A 14857-nucleotide genomic window follows, 5' to 3' on the forward strand; every position below is an offset into this window, starting at 1 on the left:
TTTTTGTCATTGAAAAAACATAAACAAAAAAAATCTCAGGTCTAGGTATCTTTCCAATTGAAATCACTCAATCTCTCTTTCTCTTTGAGCTCAATCCCTCTCGGTCTTCAACAATTTCTCTCAGCTTTAGAAGATTTGTGTCTTTCTCCGACGCTCAATAAGTGATAGAGAAAAGTTGTTGGTGGCGGATGACGGTGCACTCTTGTTCTTCTGAAAATAATCGCTTATTCGGATAATCTCGCCACACGTATACTTCGGAGCTCGGATAGTTGGAATCGGGATTGACTCTTCATTGAATATTTGATTGTGTTGTGCATCCTCGGTTGATTTTGGTATATGAAATTTGCGGTTATCAGCGATGGAAAAAATGAACGGGACTGGAAACAAAGGGTTTAGCAGCACGAATATGGAATGCATTAGAAGAGCATTCCATATTTCTGATTCTCTGATCTATATAATCACATTTCAATTTTTATTTGTTCTAAATAATTGAGAGTGTGTCTAACAATATCGTTAAATTGGATATGATTTTTAGGGTTCCTGTTTCAGCCGTGTCTCGAAAGACAATCTCCATGATAATAAGTGAGACAATGTTGTCGATGAAGGTGAAGGTGTGAAATCTCCAATTTATAGATATCCCAGTCAGTTTGCATTTGTTATATTGGTTTGATTTATGTTCTATCATTTAGTTTATTGAAACTGTGTGAAATCTCCAATTGCTGTTTAGTTTTGATTCTATGTTTTGATGATTTCTGAATGTGTTCTGCTTTGTTTAGACCGTTCAAAAAATTATGATGAATGAGTCTATTACTTTAGTGATTACTCTACTAAGAGTTTCTTCAATCTGTGAGTGAAAAATTCAAATCAAGAGTGAAAAGAATCCCCAATTTTTGTTGTTATTGTTGTTAATCTAACGAGCGATTTGATCAATTCTTTTTGGTTTCAGGATTGGTCGCTCTTGAATGACCTACATGTATTCTTTGAAAGGGAGTGGTGCTTACTGCCAACTATACACAGCTCAATCCAGATATGGTCAAAACGTAAAGGTTTCGAAATATTTCATAAACTTCTCTTACACGTATATTATACTCTGAAGAAAAAGCTTTGTCTAGTAGTACCTTTGAGTGGCGTGAGACCTTTCTCTACAAAGGAACAAAAGTGCAAAATACACAACAAAGAACATGCACTTGCTGGAAAAAAGAGAACATTTGGTAGTGCAAATTCTTCAGCAGCTTGTATAGTAAATGACATGTTAGTATCAGAAACTATGCAAGTAACTAGAGGGACAAGACCAGAACTTGCAGAGTCATGAAGTCTAGAAAGAAGTTCGCGGAACTGTTGGAGGAAGTTCTTTCTAATTGATTGACCAAGAGAAGGTATGTCTTGACTAACATCTCCATTACCATCTATTGGAGTTAAACCATCTGGTATGGTCACAAAGGTAAAAGTGGTGAAACTGTCAAAGGCTTTTGGACCCCTTGATTTGAGCAAGCGTTTGTGATTGTATTCGGTGTTGACAAAGGTTATCTGAAAGCCTTGAAGGTGAAGAAACTTTGCTAGTTTGAATACTGGATTTATATGGCCTTGAATTGGACATGGAATCAACACTGCATGTGGCTTTTTGTTATCCATTTCTGAGTTTTTGTGTTTGAATGTTGAGCAAAGGGATAGATAAGGTAGTGGTTTTATAGGGATATAGTCAATTTTGTTTGATTTGTGGAAAGAAACTACGTGACACAATAGTTAATGCATACTAGTTTAGCCACTTCTTTTTATTTGTGAGAGAAGAATAACAGTTTTGCATTAAGAATTTATTTGGACCATGTAAGTTTAAGAAGGCTTCACATTGAGAAAAAATTTCACACTAAAGTTTCTTGTATAAATTTACCTTTTTGCTTAGTGATTATTTATGTGTCCCTGAAGGAGAAAAATTATGCAGGCATATTCCAACAACGGTTATTTGAAAGAAAAAACAAATATACTTGAGAACAATCAAACATACTAAAATCTTTTTAGGGTTGGAGATGATCATCATTACCCAAAAAACACCTAAATCAATAGGATTAAGAATCAACATCAAGTTTTAATACAACACATGTTTTTTAACGTGAAATCATGAAACCCACAACATGAAGGGTTGGAGATGATCATGACAATCCAAATATGAAACAATGAAAAAAAGCAAAGCAAAATAAAAGAAAATGAAGCATTAAGAATCAAGAGAGAATGAGAATGGAGAGGGTAGAAGCAGTGCTTAGAAGTGCATAAAATGTGTCAATTTATTTGTTTTTCAATTTTTTGTACTCACGTGTTCTTCAATTACTAATTGGTATTTTAAATTTATTGATTTGATTAACTGTGATTTTTTAAAACAATTTAGCTTAAATATTTTTTAGACATTAAATTCAAATTCAATAATAATAAAGCTTAAAAATTAAGTATATAAAGGGGGTTCTAATTTCAGGCAAAAAAGAAGGACAATGCTGGGAATTGGTGCTTTAAAATTATTATTTTTAAGTTATTTAAAGGGGGTTTAAAACCCCCGCAATCTGTCTCTATTTTTTTTAGTTTTAACTTTACCTGACGTGGCGTCATACGTGGCGTGCCACGTAAGCCTCCGTTAGTGCAATTTAACGGGAAGGACCAAAAATCGTGACGGAAAATTTTGAGAGGACCAAAGTTCGACGAAATTTTTTGTAAGGACTAAAAATGAAAAGTGTCATATTTACAGGGACTAAAAACTTATTTAACCCTTCACAAAATAGATATATTAAATGACAAGTGTGTAAAAAATGAGATCAAAATGAATTAATTTGATAGGTTAAATAATTGTTTAAAGTTGTGAAGAAATTAAATGAAAAAGAGTGATAAAAAATAAGGTTTTGTCACCTAGAGGGATTGAACTCACGCCCTCCAAGTCACTAATCCAAAATAACACCACTGGGCTAACGCGCGCTTGGTGTTTATGACACACATCCAGTTCATTATATTTTCAAACAAGTGGTAAATCATTGAAAAATAAAAGAAACAAAAAGTCTGGGGCGAGGGGGATTCGAACCCCAGACTTGAGGCATGAGGAGACTAAGAGCGCATGTGAGGCCACTAGGGCAAACGATGAATTCGTTTATAAAACGCATTCCATTCAAAATAAAATAAACCTAGCGTATAAATTTGAATTTCGCGCGCCACCATGGTCGTCTTCTTCCTCGAGCTCAACGATTTTCAAAATTCTAACTCTCTGGTTTCTCAACTAAATGGCATGATGTAAACATCAATCCTGCTCTAAATTTCCTCACGAATCCAGACATGTAACTAACATGAATTTATATTAACTACATCTACTGAATTAACTAAATTACGTGAAGAACCCTAAAATTTGAAATTTAAATTAAATGATCATACTGAAGTATAATTGACTGATGATAGAGGGTTTTTAATCCTCTGATGATGCTGAATGAAATGGTATCGAGCTTTAACCAAAGAAGTACATGAATTAAAGAGATGGAGTTGAGAAACTTACCTCTGAAAATGGAGGTCGTGAGGATGATAGAGAGCACCTGGGCTTGTATGAATGATCCCAAAAGCTTCCTTGGAACTCAGTGATGCTAACTGAATGCTTATTGTGACTTCAAACCTTCTGAATTGCTCTATGGACCTCCTTCGATTTAAGCTTCAAGTGGACATGGAGGGTGATGAATCTTGAGTTACAGATGAGCTGCAACCATCTGAACAGCTTCACTATGACCTAAGGAATGTGTCTGGATGCTTGGCTTTGTTGGAAACCTTCTGAATTGCTCTATGGACCTCCAACTGCAACAGCTCCAAAGTGAGAGCAACAATGGTGTTCCTCCACCTACAGAAGTGATCCAGGTGCTTGGATCACCTCAAATGAGCCCCCTTGATATGTTAGAATGCTTACTTTCCAAAGATAAGCTCTGGTTTGAAGAAAACGATTCTTCTTGCCAAAGAACTTTGAAAAACCATAAGCATGAGAAGAGAAAGAGAAAGCAAGGAATATGGTTTCTTTGGTGTGTTTTCTGAATGAGAAAGAGCCCTCTATTTATAGGCAAATGGCTCAGAGCAATTGAACATAGCAAGCTTGCTTAATGAAGTGAGTTTGGTTTCTTAGCCATGAAGAAAATTTGAAAATATCCCAAATGCAATGATGCATTTTCGGGCTATCTTCCCCAACCATTGATCTTGTATGATCTTAGGGAACATTTCTGATTCAGAGGAGAGTTCTAATTGGCTTAGAGCAAGATTCCTTGATGATTCACCATTTGCCATAAATTCAAAAATGCAATCATTACATAATCACATGCCTTTGTTTTTGGGAATCTTCTCTAATCCTTATGCAATGATGAATTTGGATGTATGGCATGTTTTCAGATGCATTAGAGGTCGGGTAGCATTATTTAGAGAAGTTACTTGCACAAAATTGCAAAGTTTCAAATTGCACATGACCTATAATTTTCACTTCAAGTGCCTAACTTTGGTCAATCATATCTCTTAGCTCAAAATGAATTTGGGAGAGGTTGAGCACAATTTGGAAAGCCCTCAATATGTACTTTGATTCATCAGTTTAGTGTTTGCCCAAATTCTTTAGGGAAATTAGTGAAAAAGTCCCATAAAGTTTGAAAAAAACTAGGGTTTTCTTGCATGTTTTGTGTAGGCAGCCACTTTGAAGCTCCATAACTCTCCAATGATTGATTTTTAGCCAAAACATCATATGTTTCAAAGTTGTTTATTGGATCAAAATCTACAAGTTTCATGTTGGGAGTTTTTTTCAGTTTGTAGGTGAAATTTTGAGAAAATCCCTTCCAAAGTTTGGTAAAAATCACTTGAAAAGTCAAACTTTTGACTTTTGATTTTTGATTGATTTTCTTGATTTTCCTTGATCAAATGACTTCAAATATCATATATTGATGATTTAAAACTTCAAAAGTCATGGTTGACCAAAATTTCCAAAAAGTCAAAGGTGATCCTGTGCAGTTGACTTTTTCAAATGAAGTGAATTCTTGGACTTTTGTGATGAATCAAAATCTCCTCTTCAAATGAGTAATGTGAATGGATTATATTGAGGGAATAGAAGCTCTTGACTCATGCTTTGAGTTTTGGATCCATATCCTGATTAAAAGTCAACTATCTTGGTGAATTAGGTTAAAAACCCTAATTGTCGACCAGATGAAATTGATGACTATGGATCTTGGCTTGGAGTGTAATGCCCAATGGATATTGTTATATGAGCCATTTGAAGATGATTGATGCCTTTGAGTGATCCCCTGGAGTTTTCTAGGGTTTCCCAAATGTGATCCCTGATTTTAGTCCTTGATGGGGCTCAAAACCCTAGACTGGGTATCAGATGAACAAGTGATTGCTCTGAGTATCTATTTTGTCTTTGATGAAAAGTCTAAAAGATTATGACATCTCAGGGGGTCAAAAATTAGGGTATGACAGATGCCCCTATTTAAGTTTCTTTTATCTGGAGGGAGAGAGATTGATATCTCGATTACTTCAGAGTGAAAGAGACTTAAATACCAAAGAACGCCCAAATTTTTGGGCGTTCCTGAGATGTTGAAATCATGAAAATCTTTGTATGACTAGATCCCGTTGTCGCACTCGGCGGGGAATAGGGAGACAAACTCCTGTAGAAACACGTAATGTGGATTCGGGTGAATAGATGGCAAAGTAACATGTGCAATCCATCTTCTTCAACTAAGTGTCGATACTTAGAAAAAGGTAAGCAACCTCCCCTCGATCCGGATGTCTGTATCGCGGAACTGGTCTCAGTTATAATGACGATAAACAACTTCCCCTCGTTTCGGATGTCCATATCTCGAAACTGGTCTCAGTTGTGATAACCTCCCCTCGATCTGGATGTCTGTATCTCGGAACTGGTCTCAGTTATGTTGACGATAAACAACCTCCCCTCGTTTCGGATGTCCATATCTCGAAACTGGTCTCAGTTGTGATAACCTCCCCTCGATCCGGATGTCTGTATCTCGGAACTGGTCTCAGTTATATTTGGACAATATCTCAGATAAAGAGAAAATTTCCAAAGGTTTGTTTCCTCATTAAACTTCTCATCAGCACTTGGAGATGAGACGCCATTTGATGGCAATAAAGAAACTTTACCATCTTTCCTTTCGATTTGATGTTTTTGAAAGAATGTCATACGGCCTCATGATCGTTTGAGGGGCTAATGACTTTGCTTGAAAGCGGACGAACTGTTTTCGGGATGAAAACCACCATTCGTCGACTTATGCCGGGGAATCAACAAACTTTTTTCCTAAGAGGAAAACCGCCATTTGTCCACTCTGAAGGGGATGAAACATCCCAGAAACAGACAAACTGTTTAAAGAAACTGCCATTTATCGATTTCTTGAGTATTTAACAGATAAACTGTCTTCCCTTGGGGAAAGACTGCCATTTGCCAATTGCTAGGGGAACAAACTGTCTTCTACTAGGAGAGACTGCCATTTGTTGACCCTGCCGTGGAAAGAAACGAGTGAACTGTCTTCTGCTGAAATAGATTGCCATTCACTGGCTCGTCTTAGGAAAAAGTGAGCAAACTGTCTTCTAATGGAGGAGACTGTCATTTGCTTATTTTGGTGGGGAAATTCGAAAGCGGACAAGCTACCTTCCGGAGAAGATTGTCAACTGTCAACCTGCTTAGGAAGTCCAAAAGTGGACAAACTATCTTCTAGGGAAGATTGCCGTCTACTGACCCGTTGGGGATAACAAAAGTAGTGAACAAACTTTACTCTTTAAGGGAGATTTCTGCTTGCTGACTTGCTGGGGAATCTGAACTATCTTCTGGAAGAAGATTGCCGTTCACTGACTCCGCTGGGGATTTGTTAAAGCATCCTCCTATTTTGTCGAGTGTGGCTCTGCGGGAGAATCTCGGCTGGGGAACTCCAAAAGTGAACAAACTATCTCTTTAAAGAAGATTGCCATTTGTTGACTTGCTCGGGAGATCCCAAATTATTTTCCTTGCCGAAAAGTGGTATTTATTGATCCTGCCGGGGAAAGACCATACTCTCATCGACCCTCTGGGGAATTAAAAATGCAAAATAGACTATCTTATCTAAAGAAGATTGCCAAGTGTCGCTCTGCGGGAGAACCTCGGCAGGGGAACTCCAAAAGTGAACAAACTATCTCTTTAAAGGAGATTGCCATTTGTTGACTTACTCAGGGAGATCCTTGTGTATGAACTGTCGTCTCAAAAAAGAAAGTTCTTCCACAACTCGCAGGGAAAACTCGAGTACATGTCTTAATGACTTGGGTACTAACATGATCAAAGCCCGACTAGACTATGTAATTATGATGTAATGTATGAATATTATAAAATGCAAAGTGAATGTGAATAGAATTGTCGCGGATGTGAAATCCTGGGATACGACTTGAACTTTGTTGATCAGAAGATGTCTTCTTCTTGAGAGATGCACTCCATTGGGGATATCTGGTTATCAATTGCCCGCGGTTTGGAAGTGAGTGAAATGATTTAAAGTGAAGATCCGTCATCGGGAGATGTTCGCAAAGCGACCTCACGGGGAAATCTGGGTTCCCGGAGTCTCAACCGTTCTTGGAACAACTGTTTGCATTCTTCCTATTGTAAGTAAACCTTAGAAAGAAATTTCACCTTTATTTTTGCAAGTAAATTCATTTTATTTTATGAAAACATTTGTTTCAAGAGAATGACTGTTTAAACTTAAAATGCATTTCAAGAAACTGAATAAGACTAGATCGCAAAGAAAAGGCACAAGGCTCGAATTATTATATATGGAATGGTAATCAGCCAAATGCTTGATTCCATGGAGTATTTACAAAGTTGGAAATTGGTAATTTTTGGGAAAAGGGCTACGATGAAACGTGACGACCGTTATCTTTCCCTTCCACTCCGAATTGTGCTGTATCCGTGCTTTGTAGAAGATGACCTACTGATGATGAATACTCCGCTATGGATTTCGAATGATCAAGTTTGTCCTGAACACAGTTACTTGCCATATATCCCTAACTTTTGCGTAAACTACCCCTTTCGGGTTTTAAGTCTACCGGGATTGATTATTTTTTTTATGTCTCTAACTTTTGCCTGAATCGCCCTTTCGGGTTTTCGATTCACCGAGACGCTCTTTTTTGCCTAAGTCGCTCTTTGCAAGTTTTCAACTTAGCGAGCTGTTCTTTTATTTATTTAGGCGAAGTATTTCTTGACTGCGTTGACGTTCACAGGACGGGTGGATTCTTCTCCATCCATAGTCGTGAGTATTAAGGCTCCTCTTGAGAAAGCTCTCTTGACCATGTAGGGGCCGTCATAATTGGGAGTCCATTTCCCTCTCGAATCCGTGAGAAAAGATTGAATCTTTTTGAGTACAAGGTCTCCTTCTTTGATTGTGCGAGGCCGAACCTTTTTGTCGAAAGCTTTCTTCATTCTTTGTTGATATAGCTGTCTATGGCATAAAGCTGTCATGCGCTTTTCTTCAATTAAGTTTAATTCATCGAATCTGCTTTGACACCACTCGGCTTCTGTTAATTTTGCTTCCATCAAGACTCTCATTGATGGAATCTCAACCTCTATAGGTAGGACTGCCTCCATGCCATATACAAGGGAGAAAGGAGTTGCTCCAGTCGAAGTACGTACAGATGTACGGTAACCATGAAGAGCAAACGGGAGCATTTCATGCCAATCTTTGTAAGTAATGACCATCTTCTGAATGATTTTCTTGATGTTCTTGTTAGCTGCTTCTACAGCTACATTCATCTTTGGTCTGTAAGGAGATGAGTTGTGATGCTCAATCTTGAATTCTTCACAAAGCTCCTTCATCATTTTATTATTCAAATTTGACCCATTATCAGTGATTATCCTGCTAGGAATGCCGTAGCGACATATGATGTGATTCTTGATAAACCTGACGACAACTTGTCTTGTGACGTTTGCATATGAAGCTGCTTCAACCCACTTGGTGAAATAGTCTATGGCTACCAAGATGAAGCAATGTCCGTTGGACGCTTTTGGCTCGATCATTCCAATCATGTCGATTCCCCACATGGAGAAAGGCCAAGGGGAAGAGAGTATGTTTAGAAGAGATGGTGGCACATGAATTCTATCGGTGTAGATCTGGCATTTGTGACACCTCTTTGCATACTGGTAGCAATCTGACTCCATCGTCAGCCAATAATATCCTGCTCTCAGTATTTTCCTTGTCATGGTGTGTCCATTGGTGTGAGTACCAAAGGAACCTTCATGTATTTCTCTCATGAGTGTTTCTGCTTCTTTCTTGTCAACGCATCTGAGCAGAACCATGTCGAAATTTCTCTTGTATAGAACATCTTCATTCAGGAAGAATCTACAAGCTAACTTTCTCAAAGTCTTTCTATCTTTCTTTGGTGCCCCAAGAGGGTACTCTTGCCTTTGAAGAAAGTTCTTGATGTCGTGATACCACGGTTTGTCATCGATGGTCGCTTCTATTGTGAAAACATGCACGGGCCTATCCAGGCACAATCTTATGAGTTTGATCCATTCCCCAATCATAGGAGTTTATTTCTCCTGGAAATTTGGTCTCTCCCCAAGCACGGAGTTTATTTCTCCCGAGAGTTTGTTCCATTCCTCAAGCATAGGAGTTTATTTCTCCTAGGAGTTGTTCTACTTCCCCCATCTGGGTTTCTTATCTGGATTCCTCATCCCCAACATGGTGAATCGAGGGAATCTCCTCAAGCTGAAAATCCTCCAAGCAGCGGCACGTTGTGAGAAGTCAGAATTTATTCTACATTCTACAAGTCAAAGAAGGCGCATCTTCCAAGTCAAAGTCCAATATCTATTGGCACCTCCACATGGTCCTTAACACTAAGGGGATTCTCCCTGGTGTTTACCTCACTAATGCCTTTATTTGGCACTTTGCATATAGTATTCACTGCATATAACATTGCATCCTCAAAAGCGTAGCATATCCATCAAAATGGAGCATTACGCCAAAGAAAAATTCAAACATACATCAATGCATAAGCCAGTTTGCATGGGCCCAGAAGGTACGAAGTAATATATACCCCAGAAGAAGTCTCATCTTCTCTCTCCAATGTGGATCGGATACAATGTCTTTCTTCGTCAGAATCGTTGTCTCCGAGGTTATTTCCCGCATGCTGCGTGCATATTAGAGCGTGAATGAGGGTGGGCATTCAACCCATCTCATTTTTCAATCATTTGGATAACCATACTTGGTGTGTGGCAATTCGAACGATTGCCGCTCTTGAAGAGTTACACCCCGCCTTTGGCCTGAGGGATCAATGTAATTCTTATGCTTCGCAAGCATCAAAATCCCCGTAATTCCCGGTGGTTACTGTCATCTTCTTGTCGAGTCTAGTCGTCACTAGTCTTGTCATGGTTATTTCCCGTGTGCTGCGTGCAAACTAGAGTGCGAATGAGGGTGGGCATTCAACCCATCTCATTTTTCAAGCGTTTGAATAAACCATACTTGGTGTGTGGCAATTCGAACGATTGCCACTCTTGAAGAGTTACACCCCGCCTTTGGCCTGAGGGATTAATGTAATTCTTATGCTTCGAAAGCATCAACATCTTCGTGATTACGTCTTTTGATCGAGTCTAGTCGTCACTAGTCTCCGTGGTCCCTTCCCCCGTACGGGAAAACTTTTCAAGTCCAACCACCGTGTTGTCAAAGCCCAGTTCCCAACCTGGCAAACCCTTTCAAAGCCCAGTTCCTAACCTGGCAAACCCTTTTCAAAGCCCAATTTTCAACTTGGCAAACCATTTCAAAACCGAACCATGAGGTTGAGTCTTAGATCGTACGAGGTCTATTCTGTCCTGAAGATCGTACGAGGTCTTCTCCCGATGTTGAGTCTTAGATCGTACAAGGTCTATTCTGGCCTGAAGATCGTACGAGGTTTCTCCCGATGTTGAGTCTTAGATCGTACGAGGTCTATTCTGTCCTAAGGATCGTACGAGGTCTTCTCCCGATGTTGAGTCTTAGATCGTACGAGGTCTATTCTGTCCTGAAGATCGTACGAGGTCTTCTCCTGATGTTGAGTCGTAGATCGCACGAGGTCTATTTCCTTTCTGTCTTGAAGATCGTACGAGGTCTTCTCCCGATGTTGAGTCTTAGATCGTACGAGGTCTATTCTGTCCTGAGGATCGTACGAGGTCTTCTCCCGATGTTGAGTCTTAGATCGTACGAGGTCTATTCTGTCCTGAAGATCGTACGAGGTCTTCTCCCGATGTTGAGTCTTAGATCGTACGAGGTCTATTCTGTCCTGAAGATCGTACGAGGTATTCTCCTGATGTTGAGTCGTAGATCGCACGAGGTCTATTTCCTTTCTGTCTTGAAGATCGTACGAGGTCTTCTCCCGATGTTGAGTCTTAGATCGTACGAGGTCTATTCTGTCCTGAGGATCGTACGAGGTCTTCTCCCGATGTTGAGTCTTAGATCGTACGAGGTCTATTCTGTCCTGAAGATCGTACGAGGTCTTCTCCTGATGTTGAGTCGTAGATCGCACGAGGTCTATTTCCTTTCTGTCTTGAAGATCGTACGAGGTCTTCTCCGGATGTTGAGTCGTAGATCGCACGAGGTCTATTTCCTTTCTGTCTTGAAGATCAAACGAGGTCTTCTCCTGATGTTGAGTCGTAAGATCGCACGAGGTCTATTTCCTTTTTGTCTTGAAGATCGTACGAGGTCTTCTCCTGATGTTGAGTCGTAGATCGCACGAGGTCTATTTCCTTTCTGTCTTGAAGATCGTACGAGGTCTTCTCCTGATGTTGAGTCGTAGATCGTACGAGGTCTATTTCCTTTCTGTCTTGAAGATCGTACGAGGTCTTCTCCTGATGTTGAGTCGTAAGATCGCACGAGGTCTATTTCCTTTCTGTCTTGAAGATCGTACGAGGTTTTCTCCTGATGTTGAGTCGTAGATCGCACGAGATCTATTTCCTTTCAGTCATTGTTTCATGTAACATTTCTTTTGGGAACCTTGTATTGGCACCTTGGGCTACGTTACAAGCTATCACCCTTCTTCCAATTACTCACTGTAAATATTTCCAAAAAAAAAACAAATTTCTCTTTCCCCAGCAAATATCAAAACAAAAATAAAGAATAAGGATCATACCATCTTTTCAGGACAAATTTCAGGTCTTGGTATTTAATCCTCTTCTACCTCGAAGGTTCGAAAGGCTAACGCCAATCTTACCCTCGGGTTTAAGATGATTAAATAAGGGCAGCTGTCATACCCCAAATTTGTCCTACCCCTTTATTTCATAACTGGCTTAGGCTTCATACATTTCCTATGCATCTCTTCATTAGGGCATTAACATAATTCATGCATCATTAACATCTAAAAAAAACATGGAATCAAGGATCATGGACTGAATTGAGGTCTCACGTGGGTTTTGGCACAAGGTTATTTATCTCTTCAAAGAGGGTATCTAGCACTCGACCAGAGGGATTTCTTGGCCTAAGGTTTATCTCCCTAAGCACTTGGTGACCTCTTGGATATCCGTGAATTTGGGTTTCCATGACTGCAATACTTGATTACTCAATTGGTTGATGTACACTATATCAGACTAGGGTGAGGCATCGATTCATCTAAGCAAGTTTCTTATATTACAAGCATCAATTCATGATCTGATTCACTTTTGAGAATTAGGTGCAAAAAGGAGAATATGAAAGTCTACATCTTCATTTAAAAGAGGGAAACTTTGTGGGAACTTCAAGTCCAATTTGAAAGAGAAGATTGCTTTAAATAGTTGGAAGCTTGTCATTTGACGTCACAAGATTACAAGGTGATCATGTACTATATCCATTACAAAAATATTCAAAAATCCCCATTCACTTTAAGAGTCCAATCCATTTTACAAAGCCCTCCCAAATTTCTATCCAATATCCGTTACAAAAAGTCAAGTTACAAAAGTTCAATTACACAAATACTCAAATGCCCATTCAAGCCCATGTCTCCATTCAATACAAAAAATATCTCTTACAAGATTCAGTCCAAGTCCGATTCCAAAAAGCCCAATACATTACATAAATTGGAACAAAAAAGTACAAGTGCTACACATTCAGCCAAGGTATTCATTGAGATGCATGGAAGAAACAGTGCTCAACATTAAACCATACAATACACATTACCATTACAACTTCAATCATTCCCATTACATCAAATTCCTAAATTCTAAAACTTCTAAACCTATGTTCTTCTTTGATATCCTAAAACTTCATGTTGATCTCTTTCCAAATTTTGCCAAAGCACTGCTCACAAATTGCTTCCATGAACTAACAGCCAACCTTGTGAAAGCATTACGAGCACCTGCATTTTGAAACCAAAAAGAATCCACATCGGTTCAAGACGGTAAACTCGTCCAGAATTCAAAGCACGTACCAAACCTGCAATATTCAGAGCATCTCCCATTCATACATACATGGTGTGCATCTTGACTTGTCCGAAGCTGAAAGTCACAATTAACCGCTGCTCAGATTCAATTCAGCATACATATGTTCCATTCATTCACAAACCATATGATAACCACCTGCATCAAGACAGAAAATCCATGACTATACAAACATACATAGGTCAGCCCCATACTTCCTACCAATTTCAAAACTAGTCCAAACTTACTTTGAATATACACAAAATTCTGCATTAATAAGAAAACCAGAAAGACCTTCCCTTTATGCTACGACAGCTATTTCAAAACAATCTCAACAGCCCTGCAATACAAAAAACAGTTCTGTATTCAAAATTTTAGTTTCATACATTACCAGCTCTTTTTCCTATTAGAATCTAATCCTTCACTAACAATCTCTAGCTGTCATATAACTAACTTTCCTTCTCACCTTTCAATTTCAATCTACCACAAAAAACCCAACCACCTAACAGAATACAACCAACAACTAACAGAATTCCAGCTCATCAAAAACAGATCAAAACATAATTCTAACTACCTATCATAACTGTCATAACAGAAAAACAATTTAACCAATCATTTGCAAGCTCAACTAACTACCTCATCAAACAGTTACAACCTAACTAACTGAAACAGAAATAGAACTAACCTTTGAGCAGATTCAATCCTCACCCTTCAATCATGTAACAACCTTCCCCCAATCATTGGCTCAGATCAAAACACCCATAACTGAATTCTAACCTCCAACCTCTATATAACAGCATCTGCACCACCTCAATGCTCTTCTTCCACCTCCTTCACGATTTTCTTCTTCTTCTCTTTCAATCTCTTTCTCCACACCCTTCATTCAACCCTTCACTCTTCCATCTCTTCTATCCCCTCTCGATTCTCAGTTATTCGTTCTCAATCTCATCTTCATTCTCAACACAATCCATCTTCTTCAACTTCAATCTCAGTTCCTCTTCATCCTCTCCACTCTCTATTCTTCAATCTCCAGAAAATCCCTAACAGAAACGTAAACAAGATCTCCATAGCAAGATCATCACATTACCGCTTCATCCTCACATCATTGCTGCAAATCGTCAATATTCGCCGTCGCCATTCAGCAACCGCTCTTCATCTTTCTCAGCATCATCTTCAGTCACCAATCATCAACTCAGCTTCGACGCAAATCTCCATTTCATCTTCTCCCCAATTCTTCATCTTCTTCAGTCATTGTTAACTTTGTGTCTCAATCACCTTCAACGCTCAATTCTTCATCACCAAATTGTAACTCTACATCGGATCCATCCACAACAAGTCTTCAACGTCAATCTTCAAAGCACATTCACTCAGAAATTCCTCTTCAATCATCATCTTGGCATCGATCATTCAAAGATCCGCTTTCCACGAGCAACTCAATCGAACATCCATCATCGTGAAATTCCGTAACGCACAAAGAGAGTAAATCTGAGAGAG

At 39.0% G+C, this 14857-nt stretch overlaps 1 protein-coding gene across 1 annotated transcript; it reads right to left on the bottom strand.

Annotated features, from left to right (window-relative positions):
- Positions 1–1083: 1083 nt before the first annotated feature.
- Positions 1084–1641, bottom strand: LOC131649422 (7-deoxyloganetin glucosyltransferase-like). The gene has a single exon (XM_058919181.1). The coding sequence runs from the start codon at positions 1630–1632 to the stop codon at positions 1084–1086; it is 549 nt and encodes a 182-aa protein (XP_058775164.1). The 5' UTR covers positions 1633–1641.
- Positions 1642–14857: the final 13216 nt, after the last annotated feature.

Source organism: Vicia villosa, linkage group LG2 (assembly GCF_029867415.1).
Source record: "Vicia villosa cultivar HV-30 ecotype Madison, WI linkage group LG2, Vvil1.0, whole genome shotgun sequence".
Classification (NCBI taxonomy): Eukaryota; Viridiplantae; Streptophyta; class Magnoliopsida; order Fabales; family Fabaceae; genus Vicia; species Vicia villosa.